Source organism: Perognathus longimembris, chromosome 3 (assembly GCF_023159225.1).
Source record: "Perognathus longimembris pacificus isolate PPM17 chromosome 3, ASM2315922v1, whole genome shotgun sequence".
Taxonomy (NCBI): domain Eukaryota; kingdom Metazoa; phylum Chordata; class Mammalia; order Rodentia; family Heteromyidae; genus Perognathus; species Perognathus longimembris.
In genome coordinates this window covers 57785980-57807844 of record NC_063163.1, presented here as the reverse complement: position 1 = coordinate 57807844, position 21865 = coordinate 57785980, and the positions used below count along the sequence as shown (strand labels likewise).

The 21865-nt window shown below is 38.1% G+C and overlaps 1 protein-coding gene across 3 annotated transcripts in view; it reads right to left on the bottom strand.

Moving 5' to 3' along the window:
• The window catches only part of Lnx2 (ligand of numb-protein X 2), a 76123-nt gene that overhangs the window by 12428 nt on the left and 41830 nt on the right, over nt 1–21865 (bottom strand). For 2 of the 3 annotated variants that reach the window (XM_048341593.1, XM_048341594.1), the window contains 4 exons: nt 13718–13995; nt 12162–12361; nt 5792–6160; nt 2148–2288 (listed from right to left, as the gene is read on the bottom strand). In XM_048341593.1, coding sequence (XP_048197550.1) covers nt 2148–2288; nt 5792–6160; nt 12162–12361; nt 13718–13995 — 988 coding nt within the window. The remainder of the gene's footprint in view (nt 1–2147; nt 2289–5791; nt 6161–12161; nt 12362–13717; nt 13996–21865) is intronic. The other variant, XM_048341595.1, reaches the window with a different exon arrangement.

Here is a 21865-nt window from a genome sequence, read left to right as displayed (position 1 = left end):
TGACATTAGTTTAACAAGCTGACATATCCTTAACTGTTAATAAAACTAAACCTCTGGAATGGGCCATGGAATTCCAAGCCTAGGTACCTCTTCTAGACCTAAAATCCATGTATACTTGAAATGTTACCAAATGAGCTTTGGGTAATAGCAGCAAAGTGTTGCTAAAAAATGTTCTAACCCTGTAAACTTGTCAACATATGAAGACAGTCTTGTATCTAAGGCTATGTATGACATTCTTATTAAAATTGGACATATACGTTTGTCTTTATTATGAAGACAACTCAAGAGATATTTAGCCTTGGGTGAATATTTAGGCAGTTTTGGCCGTTAGTCAGTTAAGGGAGGTTGTTTTATTACTCTCACTGGTGGAATTATATGCAATTTTCCCTTAGGAACTAACCAAACTTCAAAGATTATACTCAATATAATTCAAGGAACTTTCTAAGGGTTCTCTAAATATTTATCCAACCAGCTACTGAGAAGTATGGTGATAGACTAATATTCTTTAACTTTTCATGATGATTATAACCCATTTGCCCAGGTTGTTTTGTATGTGTTTGTTTTCCCTGGGAGATTGTTGTCTTATATCAGGATTTGATATAACAAATGTAGTCTGTTAGTAAGAACAGCTTAAGTAACATACTATATTTCCATGTGGTTGTTCTAGCCAGAACACTTAGAATAAGAACAAATTTGAGAATGTTCTTTCCAAAACATTGCCATCTAAGATAAAAGAAGGTTAAGAATTAGCAAAATTATGACAGAAATAAATACCTAATATGAAAACAAATCACTTTCAAATGAAACAGTTCTTTAAATGAATTTTAGAAGATTAGGAATAATTTCTAAATTGCCTTAAAACTGTAATGTTGTCAGATCTGCCTCAAATTACTGTAGAATTCAATGACCTACAAGCTTTAATTACCAACTTTTTCCATACATTACAATTTCATGTGTATGTGTGTGTTATATGTAAAGCAAGGACTAGCTATATGAAACAACTTCTCAAAATTCCTTTTCAAAACAGTAATTCCTTTCACATAATCATCATTACAAAGGCATAATTATAGGCTTCCTTCATACAATTTGCCTTTTGTTCAGAAGTGAGAACAAATGTCTATGGCTATAATTTTCTCTTAAGTGTTAACTAAACCATAAACCAATGAAGACATCTGTACTTAGCTTGGGAAGACTGAAAAACTTGATGGGCCAAAAATGCTTGTCTTTCAGCAATGCTTTCTTAGTGTCAGTGGCAGATTCTGAAAGGAATCATTCTCTCACTGAACTAAAACTTAAAAGCTACATTAGCACATATGAACTTTCTATAGATTTTAAGCAGACTGATCATTTTTGTTTAGTTAAATACTTTAATTTTACTTAAGAAGAATGAATTTGGAAATCTATTTACCTTGTATTTTCAGATTTTGGGTGAGCATCACATTAGTGCTTTAAAATTCCCAACCTAATGGAAGTTGAGTTCAAATGCAGAATCAAATGAAGTAAGCGATATTCAGAAACTTTAGCTATGGAATGCAAGTGACATAGTGTCCAAATTCTCAGCTAAATGATACCAGTGACTGCTGATGTTCAGGAAGCAGATGGGACATCAATGATTTTAGGCAACATTTACCTAAGCTGCAACATAAAAACATAGGCTATACTGTGCCCATCAAAGTTTATGATTCCTGTGTTAGCATTCTAATTCTGTTATTGTTGCCTGCAGTAATGCCCAACTGCTAAATATAGACTTGTCAATAATGTTTTCATGATGCCTCTTCAATCATATACCCAATGTTTATAATGAACATTCAGAGATAAATCCTACTTATAGGTGGCAATAAAACATTTTTCTGGAAGATTATAAACTTTTTGTCAACTGCTTAAAGGAATCCTTCCTGCCAAAAATGATCTCTAGTAGCCGAGGGACTGAGAAAGCGAAGCCACCTCTAAAGGACAAAACATCTTTCATATCTTGAATACTTATATTCACCTGTCCACCAGAATGACAACACATTTAAATCTTTAAAAAAAAGAGAGAGAGAAGTCTTTATATTGAGGTATGACTGGCATGCAAAAAAGCCTTTGTTTAAATTTTAGCAGCAATGACCCTTTGAGAGTGACATAAACTTTTTTTTTTTAATCCTCACCTTATGTGAACTTGGTCTGCTGTGAGAAGGTGGCTGTGGGTGGTGCTGGCTGCTACTGTGAGTTCCTGCTTCCCGCGTGGAGTTGCTAGGCTGAGGCTTCACTGGCCTAGCAATAGTTAAGCTCACTCTCTCTCCACTGGCCTGGAGAAAACACACATGTATTACCACCTGTTATGAACGATGTTTGTCATTTTAAAGATCAGATGCAGGGTAATTTTCTATGCACGTCTCAGTCACTGTACCTGGGCCTCACCTGCACAGTGACTGCACCTGTTGGTGAGGAGGAAGGAAGTTCATTAGCTAATAAACCCAAACTTGTGTGAAACACACACATACACACAAACATACACATGTCCTTAAGTGTTAAGATATTTTAGAGGGTCATGATTAGCATTTGCAATTTAAGAAGCCAGTTACCTATCTTACTTGTAAACTAATTCACATGTTAATATTTAAAAATCAATTAACTTTTAAAAGTTACTTTGTCCTTATTTTAAAAGTACAGCTCAGACTTACTTGGTATTTACTCTTGGTCATGACAATTGTCATTTTGTTATTATTCCTATGAGAAAAGATGGCAGCCTGCTTTCAGGAATTAGGGTAGAAAGTGCAAACTTTTCCTATCATTCAAGTCAACAATGTTAAGAAATCATTTCATTTCCAACAGTCAAATTGAAAAACGCATGGTAATTTTAGAATCCTATTATAAATCACTTGCAATTAAAGTATTTTATTAAACTAGTTTCAACAAGTTATTCAAAAATAACTGAAAGAATAGCATTCAGCTATCTCCAGGAAGGGAGAGTTGCTCTTTAGGGTAAATGCTGGGTTTGGGGCATGGATCAATAGGTAGTGTACCTATTAGCCATATGGGAAGTCTTGGGCTCACTCTCCAAGTATCCTAGGGGGTCCTAAAACTTCAGACTAGTAGACTATAATATGTGGTTTTGATTTTATTTTAATATACAGACTCATTTTCATTACTGCTTCATATCATATAACCAAGTCAGTATTTTAACCTAATTAGAAAACTGTTTACAGAAATCTATCAATTGAAGCAAATCCTTGTGCTTGAAAGACAAAATTCTGTGAAATGTGACTGAAGTGTGCATTTAGAACTTAAATGATGGGGCCAGGTGCTGGTGGCTCATGCCTGTAATCCAAGCTACTCAGGAAGCTGAGATCTGAGGATGGTGGTTTAAAGACAGTCTGGACAATAAGATCTGTAAGACTCTTGTCTCTAATTAATCCCCAGAAAATTCTAAGTAGAGTTGTGGCTCAAAGTGGTAGAGCACTAATCTTGAGGAAAAGAGCTCAGGTACACATCCAGACCCTGAGTTTAGCCCCACAACAGACAAAACAAAAACAAAACAAAGCAAAACAAAAGAATTTAAATGATGGGCCAACATTAGGTTTAGGTAATTTTTAAAGATTCATGGTTTAGCACAGTGAGATTTAGTAAAATCGAGATTTAGAAAACGTAAGGATGTTCAAGTATCAACTAACTGCTAAATACAGACTTGTCAATCACATTTTGATTGTCAACCACATCATGATTTTTTTTTGTGTATAATGGTATTGGGGCTTGAACTCAGGGCCTCACCCTTTTCACTCAGCTTTTTAATTCATGGCTGCTACTCTACTGTTTGAGCTACACTTCCAGTTTTGGTTTTCTGATGGTTAGTTGGGGATAGAGCCTTGGGAATTTGTCTGACTGGACTGGCTTTGAACCTCTATCCTAGATCTCAGCCTCCTGAGTAGCTAGGATTAGAGCAGTGAGCCAGTGGTACCCAGCCATATTCATAATTCCTACGTGAGTGGCATGCCTTGTTGGGAATAAAAACTTATATGATCTTTCTAGAGTAAAGCTTAGCAAAATGTCTTCAACTTGAGAACAAAATATCTTTGTCAACAGAGGAATGCTGAAATAAGTAATAGCACTAAACTATAGAAATTCATGATTGTGATTATACTTATTTTCATGTAAATGTCTACAACATAACATTGACAAAAAGAGACATAAACCTAGAATTTGCGGGATCAGTACATGTATTAAGGATTTGTGTCCATAGGTAATGTATATATACACCTACGAACATACACATGGTAGTGTTTTGGTGTGTGTGTGTTTTGGTGTGTGTGTGTGTTGGCCAGTCCTGGGGCTTGGACTGAGCACTGTCCCTGGCTTCTTTTTGCTCAAGGCTAGCACTCTGCCACTTGAGCCACAGCGCCACTTCTGGCCATTTTCTGTATATGTGGTGCTGGGGAATCGAACCGAGGGCCTCATGTATACGAGGCAAGTACTCTTGCCACTAGGCCATATCCCCAGCCCACATGGAAGCAGGGCTAGAGGTATGGCTCAACTGGTAAAGCATCAGCCAAACAAGAAAAATCTCTTGACCAAGAAGCCCTGAGTTCAAACCCTCAAACCCTAGTACCAGCAGAAAAATTAAGAAAATGTAAATATTGCCTGAGATATAATATGGTCATTCTCCTCCCAGCTTACTGATTTTACTTCTCACTGCATAAAGTAAACCTGACTCTTCTGTTGTTGTTTTTTTCAAGCAAATCCATAACACTACTGGCTTTCTTCATCCTCCTCTCTTATTTTCCCTCAGAAAGGGAAAAGAGGCATTTTCTAGCATCTGGTTCTGATTTGGTGGAATTTAAAAGTATATAATTTCTTTAAACTTAAACTCTATAAAACAGGACTGATACCTGCCTCACACTCCACTGTTGGAGTTAAGACTTGGATTTTTTCTTTTACAGTCTTATAGTTTCCTTGTTATTTGATTCCATGTGGCAAGAGATTTTTCACTATCTATCTGATGTTTGGTTTCCTTTACAGGATTTTGCTGTGATCACTTTAAGTATTTGTTTCACCTTTATCACTGTAGGAAATGCCCCTATCATTAAATGCCATGGCATGTGGCAGAACCTGTATATCTTCTTGGAGTGAGTTTCCAAATGACTTACTTGTCTTTATGCTCTTCTTGAAAACATGTCTATCCTTCCTTACTACACAGAGATACCGTGAGGACAAATTTTATGATGTGTGTAAAATACTTTGAATTCCTCAAAAATGAAAAAACACTAATAGTTTATGTGTTGTTTTTGTTTTTCTTTTTTTGGTCTAGGCTAGCTTTGTACTCCACTCGTAGGTTCAAGTAATCCTCTTACTTTGGCCTGCCTCAGAAGAGATAACCTGGACCCATAGGGGATAAGTTATTAGCCAAATTATCCCCCTGCCATTTATGTGGACTTCCTGAAGGCAGTTAAGAGACCCGGAAACTCATAACGTGCCAGTCACAGTTCTCTGAGCTTCACTTTCCTTCTTTTAAAATGTGGAAATCACTATCTGTTCTATCTGGCTGACTAGGTGAGCTACAAGATCAAAATGAGACATCAGTAAGAAGTTTTAATGGAACCTACAGTGTATAAATAGCCAAGGTGAAAGTCCACAGGAACCAAGAGTTTCAGTAAAGTTTTATCTGTAAGGAAGTTATACTAGCTTGGGTTGTGAGGAATTTAGATAACCATGTCAGATTTTCTAATAAAACATCAAAAGTCCCCTGAATTCTGCTATGTGCTAAAGGGAACAAACACTGCTGTGTGGACTTTAAGGCTCAGAGTTCAGCATTCACCTGGATAATATGGGCAGCAAGTTCTGGAGTCCCATGCTTCAGGTCATGCCCATTGATGGCCAGCACCCTGTCGTTGCTGCAGAGCCTGCCGTCTTGGGCTGCCAGCCCCCCTTCTAGTAGATCAAGAATAAAAACACCTGGCTCATCTGTCCTTCGGACTAATTTAATGCCAAGCTGTTCAGCAGAGTCCCGTTTATGAAGAACCACCTGGAAAACCTCTTCCCTTGCAGTGCTGCCATCAGAATGGCTGTAGGCCCGGTTGCCAAAGCGCCTCTCCCGCAGCACAGTCAGATGCAGTGTGGTACAGGGCTGGGAAAGGACAGCTCTGGCATAGTTATGGGACACATTGCTGATATCATAGTTGTTGACCTAGGGGGAATAAAAAAGAGAATCATGATCCATGCATGACAATCTCTCACTGCCCTAGCGTGTAGAAATGTTTTGGTGACATTTCCAAAGGAAATCAGTGTTGAGAAAATGCTATACAATCAGCATTCACAGAGAAAAATCAATATTTATAAGATGTTTTAAAATGTGAAGTCTCTAAAGATAGTTTATAATGACTAGCCTCTAGTACAGAACAGTAGTTAGCATCACAGGCTTTGATGATAGTCTGGAATTAAGAGTTCTCAGTTCTGCTATTTACTGATAACTTAAGGCAAATCACGGAACGTGAGCTTTGTGTGTGTGTTTCCTCATCCGTGAAATGTGTTTACCATCTGCTTCATAGGATCAGCATGAACCTGAGTTGTACATCAGCACAGGTCAAGCTCTAATCAAATGCTACTTCTCTAATGGAACAGAAACTCAAATTCTTCTGGATTAGAGATTGCTTTTCCTAACAAAATACTCCTAAAGCTTCAGAAAATAAATGGAGACTAGCTTAATTCAATATTCACATATTATTTACTTATTCAACTCTACAACCTTGAAATAATTACAGTGACTGATCCTTGGACATGTAACATCATTCAGAAAATATATCCAGCTTCAATTATTCAACAAGTAGATGAGTATAATTCCTAGAATTTATTACAATTTGAGTTCTCTGAATCAGTTTGAGATGAAACCAACATTCTCTGAACATGCATAATAGGAGAGGCTCTGCGTTATGTGAAAAGATTTCATTAGAAATCCTTAAATATATTCCATACCAATTCATGTTAAGGTCTTCATATTAGTTTGTTGAAATTCATAGTTTGTTTTTTTCTTGTTTTATATCCTTGTTTTCTGGAATTGGCAGTTTTGAAACTAACTTGAATTTTTATTTTGGCCTACCAATGCCCTATTTTAAAATTCAGTCAGCAAAATGATAAGGTGTCATACTCAAATCTGCTGTCCTCCCATGTTTGTCTGTAGCCACACAAGATTTTGATATAAGTGCTGGCTATTTCAGGATCAAGACCAGAACTTCAAGGCAACTTCCTTAGCCAGATCGTCATTATGGCTGTTCAGATAAAAGCTGCCTATCACTTTCCTCACAGTGCTCCATCCTAAATTCAACCACAAAAGGTTTTACTAAATGTCTAGATGAAATGTAGCTATACTTTCCAGCTACATACAAGCACACAGCCTCATATTTTCTTTGCACAAAAGGGTGAGGAGTACCTTACAACTGGAGAAAGACTTAGCTTCCATAAGTGAAATTCAGAGTAAGCAGAGACCAAAGTAAATACCATTTGTAGATTTTGTAAAGATAGCTTAAGCACAGTAAAGTCTGTCGTATATTGTATTAGTAATGTGACCAATACTGGCCACAAGACTGACATAACTTATTCTGATCAACTAACTAATGATGTTCTAAAATTTATATTACTTTTAATTGTGACATTGATATAATTTACAAAAGCCTATTTTCCCTCAAAATAGCTCATACACAACATGCAAAAGAGGGCATATGGTTCCTTATAGAGGCCATTTAACAGAGTAGCAATAAATGTTATTTCCATATCCATGTTATTATTGTGTAGGTATTTCCACATCTACACACATGCATGTATTATTGTTGTTGTCATTTTGTGGTACTAGAGCATGAACCCGAGCCTTAAAATGCAAACTCTGTAAACAATTTGAGCTGTGCCCCCAGTTCCTTAGTTTGTATTTTTGGGTTTGTTTGTTTTTTTGCTGGAGTTTGAACTTGGGACTTTGTGTTTATTTGGCTTGTTTGCTCAAGCTCTACCACCTGAACTATGTCCACATTCTAGCCTTTTGCTAGTTATTTGGGGATGTGTCTAGCAAACTTTTCTGCCCAAGCTGGCTTTGAACCTTAATCCTCCAGATCTCAGGAACAGGTACAAGGCATTCATTTCAGACTATATTTTGTTTTTGAGATATAATTTCACTAACTTTGCCGGGGCTGGTTTTGAACTCATAATCTTGCCTCTGCCTCTCAAGTAGCTGGTATTATAAGCATGCACCATCATGCCCCCAGTTAATATTTCGTTTTTCTTTTTACTTGCTTGTGAGGCTTGAACTAAGGGCCTGAGTGCTGTCCCTGAGCTCTTTTGTTCAAGACTAACACTCTACCACTTTGAGCCATAGCACCACCTCTTGTTTTCTGGTGGTTAATTGGAGCTTTCCTGCTTGGGCTGGCTTTGAACCACGATCCTCAGATCTCAGCCTCCTCAACAGCTAGGATTATAGGCATGAGGCACTAGTGCCCAGTGTCTAAGATATTTTTTAATGTGAGCAAACTAAAGACTATACTATTAACTACATGCACTTTCCTAAGATGAAAGCATAGCTTAGCTCTCTGAAGATGATTTTTGAACTGGCTTGCTATATTATTTATTAAAAAATAATAAGGAGGCCTCTTTCCAAGTATTTTACTAGAAATATTTCTCCACCCTGGGACAAAGAAGGTGGCTTTACTTACTGGCTCCAACATACCAGAAGTCAGGGCTCACAAAAGGAGAGACTGTTTATGAATTGATAAATCAAGCTATGTGCTCACATTTCATCAACTTGAGTCACTAAACTGGATTAAGAACAGCTAGCAGTATGCAGTTAATGTACTGCATTTTCTACAGTGTAGTTTTATATCTTTGGTTAACTCAAAACTATTGTCAATAATTTCAGATAATTATAGTCTTATTTGAGGCATTTGTTTTAATTATTTATTTTAAAATTCTGTAAAATCTTTTTTTTTTTTTTTTTTTTTTGCCAGTCCTGGGGCTTGAACTCAGGGTCTGAGCACTGTCCTTGGCTTCTTTTTGCTCAAGGCTAGCACTCTGCCACTTGAGCCACAGTGCCACCTCTGGCAGTTTTCTATATATGGGGTGCTGGGGAATCAAACCCAGGGCTTCATGTATACGAGGCGAGCACTCTACCACTAGGCCACATTCCCAGCCTACTGCAAAATCTTTAAAATTTAGAAAACAAATGTATAAAAATGGTGATAATCACTGCTCCCCCATCGTTTGTAGTAAAAAAGGCTGCTCTGTAGCCTATCTTCACCTTCTCCCCAAATCCACAAAATTCTTTTTAAAAACAGAAATTCCTGAAGTTCTAAGTTTTGTTTTAATAAGGAGACTATTCTCAACAGGATGTTACATCTGAATTCACTCTTATATTGATACTGTGATTATTTCCTGCATAGTTATTATATGCTGTGATAAACCTGCATCAAAAACCATGACACCAGGATGGCTGGAATCACCAAAGACTGCATGTACATAGTTAAAATGCTTGAAAAAAATGCTTGACCAACCTAAGTAAGGGATCATGACCCACACGATCAAAAGAAAAAACAACAAATGCTATCAATAATTCAAGTGAGGAGGAAAGGATAACAAAATAAAGCTTTCAGGTGAAGACAAGCCAAGCTGGAGCACGAGATGAGGTCAGGGTGGAAGTGGATGAATGTTGTCCACAGGGAAACAGAAGATCGCTAGCCTAGGTCTGGCTCTTCTACCAGACAGTGTATTCTGAGACAAGATAAGAGTTTTGTTCTTAAAATACATGTCCAGCAACTAATGCTATGAACATTGTAAGAAACGAATTGGTATGCCAAGATAAAAAAGAACATTCAGGCTTGGTGTAGGTAGCTCATACCTGTAATTCTAGTTACTTGGGATGAGGGGTTCAGGAAGATTCCAAGTTCAAGGCCAGCCCAGACAAACTAAATTTGAAAGACCTGTTTCAGGCACCTGTTGTCTCAGCTACTCAGGAGGCTGAGATCAGAAAGATCATGATTTTAGCCCAGTCTGGGAAAAAAGTCTCAAAAGACCCCATCTCAACAGAAAAGGCTGGTGTGTGGCCTGTTTTCCCCAATTATGGGATGATATTGAAAGTATAAGTAGAAGAACTGTGGTCCAAGCTGACCCAAGCAAAAACAACAACAACAACAACAACAACAACAAAGCCTCTTTCAAAAATAAGCTGAGTAAAAAGAGAAAGAGAGAATAATATTTAAGAAGACATGGACTACGTAGCACCTGGACCTTGATGAATAGACATCACCCTAACTTGACACTCTAGCCAAATCTTGGTGAGCAAATCAGGATTACAGCTGTATTTAATCATGGCAGATTTTAGAAGAAAGGTGAGTAGCAGCAGACATATTTGATGTGGTATTCCACTGCATTAAGTAAGAAGTAATAAAGGCCTAGGCTAGCGGAGTAGCAGAGAAAAAGGAAGGAAGAGGTAGACATCAGATAACAGTGAAGAGTGAACAATAAATGAATGTAAAGAGGGATGTGTCCTGGTGCTTGAGTTGCTTGAGTTGAACATTTTCTTGTTCATAAGTATCTCTTCTTTCTCCCAGAATTATCCCCTTTTTGAGCTTCAATTAGTATCACATGGACTTAAATGCTCAGTCCAGGTTGCTCATAAACTGTACTCTCACAAGCAGAATTATTACCACCCTCATCCCTTTAGTGTCAACATACCCTCTTAATAAAATATCTTTCCCTGTATTAATTCTTCTTTGGGGAGTATCTATTTCTTTCTTGCAATGTTTGAGGACTGAACTGAAGGCTTTGTGCATGTAAAGAAACTTTACAATCATTGAACTACAGCCTGGAATATCCATTTCTCCTTAAAGACAATATTCTGATACCAAAGGTTTTTGAAAGTGAGAGTTCAAATGCTAAGACAGCATGCTATGTCAGAAAACTTTTGAACTCTACCTTAAACTCAGTAATACAAATTATGGGGAACTGGGCTGGGAATATGGCCTAGTGGTAAAGTGCTCGTCTCATATACATGAAGCCCTGGGTTCGACTCCTCAGCACCACATATATATAGAAAAAGCCGGAAGTAGCGCTGTGGCTCAAGTGGCAGAGTGCTAGCTTTGGGCAAAAAGAAGCCAGGGACAGTGCTCAGGCCCTGAGTTCAAGCCCCAGGACTGGCAACAAAAACAAAAACAAACAAACTATAGGGAACTGAGGCTGACCATTTAGCTTGGTTGTATCAATTTTATATATCTGTCACCAATTTTATATGTCTATAGATCGCTCTCTCTGTATCAGTAACCAGTGTTATTTAGTTCTTTCTAGCTTCTAGAAATCAATACATATGAATCAGACATGAAGGCAACAGATGGATCGGAAAACTGGGTATGGAATAAAGGCAATGGATAAGCAAATTTCAACCTGAAAAAAGGTGACCCTGAAATAGCCAGTCAAAGTCCAAGCCAAGAAAGTCTAGCAAGCCCAGAAGGTCTCTAGCACTGTGCCCAGTCACATGTGGGGTTGAAAATTAATGTTCCAGGAGAAATTATAGATAAAAGTGATCTGCGGGGCTGGGGATATAGCCTAGTGGCAAGAGCACTTGCCTCGTATACATGAAGCCCTGGGTTCGATTCCCCAGCACCACATATACAGAAAATGGCCAGAAGTGGCGCTGTGACTCAAGTGGCAGAGTGCTAGCCTTGAGCAAAAAGAAGCCAGGGACAGTGCTCAGGCCCTGAGTCCAAGGCCCAGGACTGGCAAAAAAAAAAAAAAGTGATCTGCATATAAAATCAGTATATATAATTCACGTTAAATAATACAGAAATTTTCTGTTTTTTTGGGGGGTCGTGGTGGTGGTACTGGTATTGGAACTCAGGGCCTCATGCTTGCCAGATGTAACTAATCTTTATTTTAGCCTTTTCTTTTTTTAGTTGTTTTTCAGACAGGGTCTTCCAATTTTGTCTAGCTCATCCTGGATCGTAATTCTTCTATTTATATCTCTCATGTGCTGGAATGACAGGTATCAAACACCACATCTGGCTTAAAAGTTAAGAGTGTCACTTCCCCTCCCTTACTCCCAGCACTGGCCTGGAATTGTGATCTTCTTGATCTCCACTTTCTGAGTAGCTAGGATTATAGGTTTTTAACTTGATCAATAAAACAAAAAACACAAGTTAACAGAGTAATTGAAAACTTACCTGAAGAATCTGGTCTCCAGCGAGGAGTCTCCCATCTCTGGCAATGATCCCATCTCGGTAGACTTCCTGGATGACAATGTTTATCAGTGGTGTTTCATTGCCACCCACAATGCTAATTCCTAATTGAATGTATGGATTGGATCGGTGTATTTCAATTGTGGTAATTTCTCCTTCTGGTAAACTGAGTGGCTGTTGTGCAGCTGCCAAGTTAAAAACGAGAGAGGAAGAACAATGATTTATATTGGTTTTCTTCATGTAAACAAGGCATCTTATGTTAATATGTAGATGATTAATAACTAAGCAGTATGACTGGCTAAGGGCTGGAATGTCAAGAATCAGTTAAGATGATTTAAAGCTTCTCTTTTTCAAAATAGTGATTAAAACAGAAACCCACATAGTACCAGATTTAGGATGACAGGGAATCTGGTGAACAAACATTAAGAGAAAACCATCTGGAAATGTACTGTTAGCACAGGCAGAAGAAAGGAAGCACACACTTGGTGCTACATAAGCCCACAGAGAGAATAGCTATGTAGAGCTCCTCCCACAAGGTGTTTGGAGATCAGAAGGGCTGAGAGCTGTGGCAAGGACAATGAGCATGGAGCATACTTTTTAGTTTGTAAGAGAAAACTACTATCACAGTGCCCAGGATGCTGACTGACCACAGGGTTATGTGCTTACTTCCTAGTGTATGTACAGTGCAAGCTAGGGCAGCAGTTTGCTGTAGGTGTGTGCTAGTTAAAAGCATGCTCAAAAGTCATATTCCCAGACATTTACTCTCTATGATCTGTCTATTCATTCTCTCAAGACTCAGTTTTCTTATCTTTTTTTTTTTTGCTTCATAATTGCCAGGTGCTGGTGGGTCACATCTCTAATCCTAGCTATTCAGGAGACTGAGGATTGTGGTTTGAAGCCAGCCCAGGTAGGAAAGTGCATGAGTTTCATATCTCTAATCAACCACTAGAAAAAGTAGGAAGTGGTGCTGTGGCTGAAGTGGTAGAAAGCTAGCCTTGAGGTAAATGGGCTTTAGGACAGTGCCCAGGCCCAGAGTTAAAGGCCCAGGACTGGTGCATGCATGCATGCATGCATGCATGCATGCGCGCACGCACACACACACACGAACCAAACAAAAATAGAACAACAAAAAAAACCCACAAAACTTCAAAATGTTATTGCATCATCATTTAAGGAATCAGTTAACAGAAAGTGCTTGGTATAGTGACTGACAAAATAAGTACTTGATTTGAGCTATATGGTTTTTAATGTTAATGATGTCATTGATTTTTTTATGTCAAGAGGTAAACATATTTGTGAACAAAAACAGTAAGAACCATGTGAATGACTGGTGGGTAACAATGGGAAAAGAATGGAGAAGGATCACCTCTCTCTTACTAAGACTCATACTTTATTTCGAAGATACAGAACATTAGATCTGCATACTGGGAAGGGTGAATGATGTGATATGTAAACTGTATTCTGAATGCAGTAACTGTTTGAAGAACAAAGGTACATGTTGGAAGATTAGTGGGAAGGAAGGTAAAACAGATGAGCTACAACAGGAGGAGGTGAACTGCACATACTGTCAGCCCCGGTGCTTTCCTCAAAGGCAGGGTTGTCCAGACCTGGCTCCTCAGTCCACACAGGAAGAGATGTGGATGTTGAGTTCCGCTCGGCAGGTCCCGTGCCTGTTCCTGGCCCCGAGCAATCTGTTTCTAGGGACGTAGAACCTGGAGGATCTATTATGGTGGATACATTTTCATTCTCACTGTCAGTCTGAGTTTTACTAGTTTTCCTTCTTTCCAGGGCAGCTCTCCGATAAGAAGCTCCAGGACACCTAGAAAGAATTATCAGGTTATTTCTACATGATTCATTTGAAAAGGAAACAAAAAGTTGAAGAGAGGGTAGATTAATAGTTTATACCTCAACCAAAGAATGGTATCTTGAAGTACTGACAATTCAGTACATAGTTCTGATCCTAATCTCTACTCGAAGTAATGTTTTACCACTTCATCTGGCTGACAAATTAAACACAAGGCACAGGCATAAACAGTGGCTGGAAACATATCTCTCAAAGACTATTTCAGTAAAAAGTCACATCCAAGTATATACTAGTCACCAGAACATTTCCTATAGTTGTGTTTATGTTGCAATGATGAGTGTGAAGCCAGAGGCTGGTGGCTCATGCCTGTAATCCTAGGTACTCAGAAGAGTACTGAGATCTGAAATCTCAGTTTAAAGCCAATCTGGGCAGAAAAGTCTTTGAGACTCTTATCTCCAACTAACCCAACAAAAAGCTGTAAGTAAAAATATGGAAAATATTTGCTCAAGTGGTATTTTTGACAGCCTTGAATGAAAAGGCCAAATAAGAACTCTAGGCCCTAAGTTCAAGCCCCAGTACTGGCACAACAGAAAAAGAGTGTAAAATTCTGATGACACAGCCCTTTTTACAAGCCACGTGTCTCATTCAGAGGAGTAGCAATCAGCAGGCTTCTTCTACCATGAGAGGTAGCATCCTGCTTAGACACTGAGTATTCCATGATGCTGCTTCACTCTTCGTACCCATGTTATATATTCACTAACTAGTACTAATGTATCTGAAACTTTACAGCTTGTAGCAAGGCACACCAAAGGCCTAAATATTTACATTATAATACACGCCGAAGGAAAGAAAAATGTATTGCTCCATCTGTAAAATTAGAACTACAGTAGTGGCATTAAAGGGACACTCAGTGAGCTAAAAAATGTACTGTAAGTGCTTGGGACACTTTTGTAAGCTACTAGAAATAAGATCTGTTAGCATGCTTGTTTTACTTGTTTCAACAAAAAGAAACAGCAGACAGATGCTCATTTAAACTCACAACCAAGAAAACATTTACATAAAAGCCTTTCACAAAAGACATTAGAAAGAATGCCAGATGTACATTCCTTCCTATCCAACATCTTGATTAGGCAGTGATCAATATGCCTAAACTTGCTCAGGATTAGCAAGGAAGAATTGAAGCCACTCTTGGGAGAAGTAGTGATCATATGAAGAGTGTTAGAGGTCTTCAGTATTATAAAAAATCCAAAATTTCTAACAAAATTAAGTAAATTAAACTAAAACAGAAAGCTATCCCTTCCCTATAAAAGTAGTAAGCTCCCCGCCCCCAGCTAAAGATTTATTTTAAATCTTGGATTTCAAGTTCATTTATTCCCTTTTCTCTTTTTTCTATGCCTTATTATGAAGAGAGGGAGACAACGGATTTTTCTTTCTGCATGTGCAGGCAATGTTCTTGTAAGGATCTGACAAAAAATTCTTACAAAGTAGATCAAGAGAAAAATGTCTTTTGTCAAAAAGTAGATTCTATAACTAGAAATCCAAACTTTTATTCAAAAAGAAAAAAAGTTGAGCCAATAATTAAACTAAAAATTTTTGTGGGTAAAGGGGTAGATCAATTTAATTCCCAAAAGATGTATCACACAAAAACACCACATAGGCAGTAACTAGTCTTCATTGGAAAAATGAATGACCAGGAAATGAAGAGGCAGAATGTGAACACCTGGGAATCGGCTTAGCTAGCAGCTCTAAGCCCTGATAAACTAAATAGGCCTATCCTATAGTTATTAAGCCTGTTAAAAATAAATTTAAGCTGGGTGCTGGTGGCTCACACCTGTATTTCTAGCTACTCAAGAAGGCTGAGCAACTGATAATGGAGGTTTGAAGCCAGCCCTGAGAGGAAAGACTGTGAAACTCTTATCTTCAGTTAATCACCAAAAGAGCTTGAAGTAGAGCTGTGGCTCAAGTGGTAAAGTGTTGGCCTTAAGCAAAAAGTTCAGGGACCATGCTCAGCCTCTGAGTTCAAGCCTCAATCCTGGCTTTAACACACACACACACACACACACACACACACACACACTCAAGAAGGAAAATCTAAAAATTAGGTTGCTAGTGAGGTGAAGATACAGGCAAACTTGCACTCCTAATTGGATAGCATACTGCTAGGAGGATTGCTGAAATGGAAAAGATGTTAAAAAGCTACCATGGAAAAATATGAAGTAATGATATTTTCTAATACTAGGGAAAGAAAGCTTTAGATAGAAACTTCGGAAACATCCATATTTAAGTAAGATGGACCAGCTGAATTGACTGAAGTAGAACCACTAGGCAGGATACCATGAAGGAAAGATGTACAACTTAACCAAGGGAGATAAAGGGTGTCAATAAAGAGAAAGCTGCTAGTCTGTCAATTGCCACAAAAGGGGGCAAACAAGGTAAGGACGAACTACAAGCCGATGATGGCTTGCCTACAATTTGGGCAAATGCTCAGGTCATAATGCAAGCTTTCCTGCTAACATAACATACACATTCTATAAAAATTAAACACTAGGAATTATAGGACTTAAGGAAAAGGAGGCTTAGGATGGCCCATTCAAAGCCTCAGCATATGGAAATGGGGAGAACTTGGGGTTCCTTTTTTTTTTTTTTGTTCCAATACTTTTATTTTATTTTATTTTTTGCCAGTCCTGGGCCTTTGACTCAGGGACAGCACTGTCCCTGGCTTCTTCTTGCTCAAGGCTAGCACTCTGCCACTTGAGCCACAGCGCCACTTCTGGCCATTTTCTATATATGTGGTGCTGGGAATCGAACCCAGGGCCTCATGTACATGAGGCAAGCACTCTTGCCACTAGGCCATATTCCCAGCCCTTGGGGTTCCTTCTTGATATATTATAATATTCTAAAAGTTAGATTATACTGATGCTTGTACAGTTCTATGAATATACAAAAATCACTGAATTATATATTTTAAGTAGGTGAATTTTATAGTATATGAAACACATGTCAATAAAGCTTATAAAAATTGTTAGGAAATAAGGACAGAGAAAAGCCATGATTCAGACAGCACAGAGCTATCACCTGTCCCTCAAGTTTGTAAACACCTGGAACTGAAAGTGAGAAGGAAAAGAATAACATTTGTGGAGTATTTTGTGCCCATCTCCATGTAACAGCCTTAATTTGTACTATTTAACTGGTCCTAACAAGTGTTCTATTACCTGCAGTTTACAATGAGAATTTGAGACAACTAGGCCAAGGTCTTATCTCTTTCCTTTGCATCATGCTAAATTCATTCACATGGAGTTCTTTTGTCCTAAGAAAAACAGAAATTGAATTTGTTCTACAAACTTTTAACTAGAAACACAATTATAGAATGTTAGAGCTGTAAAAACCTTATTGATGATTAGAAAACAAAAAAGCCAGTACAAGCTAGTGGGACACACAGGTCCGTCTGCAGCAGACTGAGGGCTACACCTTCCTCATAGTGTTTGATTTTGCCCTCCTCATTATTTTGGTTCATCTTAAGAAGGAAAAAAATTACCTATGAACTTTTTTTTCCTGCTATAGCAACATTATTCACTGGTAACACTGCACAAATATCAGGAAACCTGGTGTAATAGAACACACTATGTTATTATCACCAGTAATGGTGGAGATTCTGTAAGGCAAAATGAAGTGAGGCATGTAAAGCCTGATAATTTTTTTTAAGATAAAAGCAATTGTAGAGTGATTTAAAAAATCAGTCCCATTGATGTCAGCAAAAAAGGTACATCAAAGGATGCTAGAAAAGCCTCTCTTCCATATAAGTGATGCAAAGACCAAGAGATAGTATCAGAACCCATTATTTCTGGACTCTAGAAACTAAAGAGGACCAGAGAGCAATGAGAGATCATTTAGTTAAGAATAATGGCGGAAACTCAGAAATAACAAGAGTGCTGTGGCATGTGACTGCTCTTACTGCTAACCCAGTTCCCAGTTCCATGGTTCACTGGAAAACAACAGCCCAGTTTGCACTGGAAACCAAGCTAGTAGAGAAACAATCACTAAGACATTTAAAGCTCTATACTCAAGGTACTGCTCTAAACGGACCTGTCTACTGTTATTTGGAAAACTCCATTTGTAAGGCTATCTCTTCCTCATCTGACTTAAAAGCTTGCCCAGTGCACAGAGCCTTTTCATTGAGGGTGTTTGTTGATTTTAAAAAGTTATAAGCAGAGAAACAAAAGGCTAAAATGAAAAGTTAAGGGAATGAAATGGGTTGTGGGCATGTACAAGAAAAGGTCTGGAGGGTTCGTGTATGGCAAATACTAAAACCCTGTGAAAGCCAGTATTGAAGACTAAGGCAGAGCTGAGTGCTAAAAGCATGTGTCCCACTGTGTACATATAGTCCTGAGAGATGACAAGAAAGTTTAATGGTTCTAGAAACTTAGGGAATTTCCTATCCAGTCATTAGTTTACTGTGATTTTATAGATTCCGTTCATATATAACTGCATCAACAACAAAAATTAAAAGCCAAAAATAAACCTTGGCGGAAGCTAAAATATGTGGTGGTAGTCCCAGTACTTTGAAAGAACAGGCAGGAAGATTGTAAGTACTAGGTCAGTCTGTGTTACATGGTGAAGAATACATGTGAAGAAAAAGTATGGCCCATATACAAGATAAAAGCAACCAACAGGAACTGTCCCTGATTAAGCCTAGACATTGCATTTATAAGGCAGCTACTTAAATCTGCTGTTTTGAATATGTTCAAGAACTAAAGGAAACCATATTGAAAGAAAGAAAGAAAGAAAGAAAGAAAGAAAGAAAGAAAGAAAGAAAAAATATGCTGGGCAGTGGTGGTTCATGCCTATAATCTTAGCACTATTTATGAGGTTGAGAACTGAGGATCATGGTTCAAAGACCATCTGGGCAGAAAAGTCAGCAAGGTGTCACCTCTAAATAACCAGGAAAACAAAAACAAAATCAGAAGTGGAGATGTGGCAAGTGGTAAAATGTCAGCCTTGAACAAGGCTCAGAGTTCAAGCTCTAATGCCAACACTATAAAAACAAATAAACACATAAAGTAAAATGAGAGACTATGTCTCATCAAAGTACTATAAAAAGCATAGCTATTAATACAGAACTAATCAAAACTCTAGAGTTTAATTAAATTCTATTTTTCATTTAAATCGAATGAAAAAAATATACCACAGAAGTTTAACAGTAGAATTGGAGAAGAAATCAACAGACATGGAGATAGCAATTGACATTATCCAATCTGAATCACAGAGAGAAAAATGAACAAATAAAATCTATCAAATCTGACTTAAAACATTCATCTATGCCTCCAAGAGATTAAACAATCTCCATGAAAGAAAACTAGAAGGGATCCATACCCACACACATTATAAGAAACTGATAAAAAGAAAAAAAAAACCACATTTTTTTGGCAGTACTGGGGATTAAATTTAGGGTCAGTTGCTTACTTGGCAGGCTTTGTACCACTTGAGTCTTACTCTATCTCTTTTTGCTTTAGCTACTTTTCTTTTTTCTTTTTGATGTCAGATCTGGGCATGAACTCAGGGGTTGAGCATTGTCCCTGAGCTTCTTTGCTCAAGGCTAGTGTTCTGCCACGTGAGCCACAACTCCACTTCCAGCTTTTTGGTGGTCAACTGGAGGTAAGAGTCTTAGGGAATTTTCTGGCTTTGAACCATGATTCTGGGATCTCAGCCTCCTCAGAGGCTAGGATCATATGCCTGAGCCATTAGTGCCCAGCTAGTTTGTTCATATAGGGCCTCATGCTTTGCCCAGAGCTGAGCTTGGATGGTAATCCTTGCATGCTACATAGCAGGGACAATAAGGTATGTACCACCATACCTGGCTTTTTTTTTTCTTTGAAGATATAGCATCTCACTAACTTTTTTCTTTCTCTTTTGCCAAGGCTGGCCTAAAACTTTGAACCTATTGATCTCCACCCCTTGCATAGCTGGAAATACAGGCCTTCACCACTATGCCCAGCCCTCAACCAAGAATTTTGAAAACAGCAAGAAACAACTCATCACATGGGAAAAAAATCAAAGTCAATGGATAACACAGTCCAAGTTCTAACATTTTCTTTCAAAAACAAAAGTGAGACTATAACCTAATGTCTATAAGCAACAAACAGTTCTTCCAAATTAAAGTTGGTATTACTATCCTATCAGATAAACAAAAGAGGCTGTTGCTACCTGTCATATAAGAAATAAAAAAGTTAGGCTGGGAATGTGGCTTAGTGGTAGAGTGCTTGCCTAGCATGCACGAAGCCCTGGGTTCGATTCCTCAGTACCACATAAACAGAAAAAGCTGGAAGTGGCACTGTGGCTCAAGAGGTAGAGTGCTAGCTTTGAGCAAAAAGAAGCCAGGGACAGTGCTCAGGCCCTGAGTCCAAGCCTCAGGACAGGTAAAAAAACAAAAGACATAAAAAAGCTGGACTACAGGTGTGACTCAGTAAGCCCACAAGGCCTTGAGTTAAGCCTCAGTACCAGCACAAAGTGAAATAAAAAAAAAACCAACAAAACACTGGAGGTTTTGAAATACAGAACTATGTATGAAGAAATCATAGGAACTCTCAATGAAAGGTGTTGATCAGTAGGGAATGGGGGTAGAGAGAAGAGAGTATTATTTATTCTAAACAAAATATGTATAAAATACCATGGTGAACCCCTTAGTGCAACTGATAAACACAAAAAAATGAATTCCAAGAAAGTCAAATAGGCTCCTTTAGGGTAGGTTGGGAAGCAGTGATAAGGGAGTTTGGTTAACAGGGAGGGGGGAGGGAAATAGAGCGAATGAGGATAAATAAAGTCAAAATAGTTTATTTGCATATATGAAAATAGAGCAATAAAACATGTTAAAACTGTTTTAAGAAGGGGAAGGGGAATAAGAGTGATAAGGAAGGTGAGGTTGACTGGGATACCTTCTATCCAAGGGCAGACATGTTACAGTAACTCTTCCTACCCTTTAAAACTAATGTATGCTAATAAGAAATGTCAAAAAAAGAAAAAAAAGTCCTTCAGCTTGATATGACAGGACACTGGTTAGCAATTCAGATTCACAGGAAGAAATAAAGAATACAACTAAAGGTGAATAAATATAAAAGATAGTATAAAATATTTTCTTTTGATTTGTAACTTTTTTCTTATGCTTCAAAAGGCAGCTAAATAAAAAATTATAATTCTTTGTTGCTGAGCACAGAAACCATACAAATGTAATTTATGCAACAGTAACAGCAGGATGGAGAAGAGGACCATGCATCACTGACAATGGGAAACACCCTGAGAAATGCAAACATCACAGACCCAGGTAGAGGTGGCCTCTGAACAAAAACTCAAAGACATGGCAAATAGGAGACATACCAGGCTGCCAAGGGTGCACTACAGAGAACTGCTTTACAGTAAAGTCCTTTAATGAGTAGTATACTCTAAAATAATGATACCAAGTACAAGGAGACATAGAGCAGCAAATAGTCGTTTATTATCAAGTATTATGTTCTCTGCTCAACTATATGCTATAATATGTTTATTAAGACTGGCATTGGGGAAGGTTTACACCAACATTAGTTTACATCAGCACTGCCACACATCTGCTGTGTAAAATGCTGTGATGTCATAGTGGCTTATGATGTCAACAGGCAAGATGAATTTTTCAGTTTCATTATAATCTTAGAGAATGCTGTCATATATGTATGCAGTCTATTGTTAAGCAAAAACGTCACTATGCATTGCATGGCTGTAGATAAAAGATGTGTGTACTAGTTATGATGGTCAGTTTTATGTGTCAACATAAACAGGGCGAACTGAACACTGTATCAGTATGTGAGAAAGTTTCTCAATGAGATTGATATTGAATCAGGAACTCAGTAAAGCCTAGAAA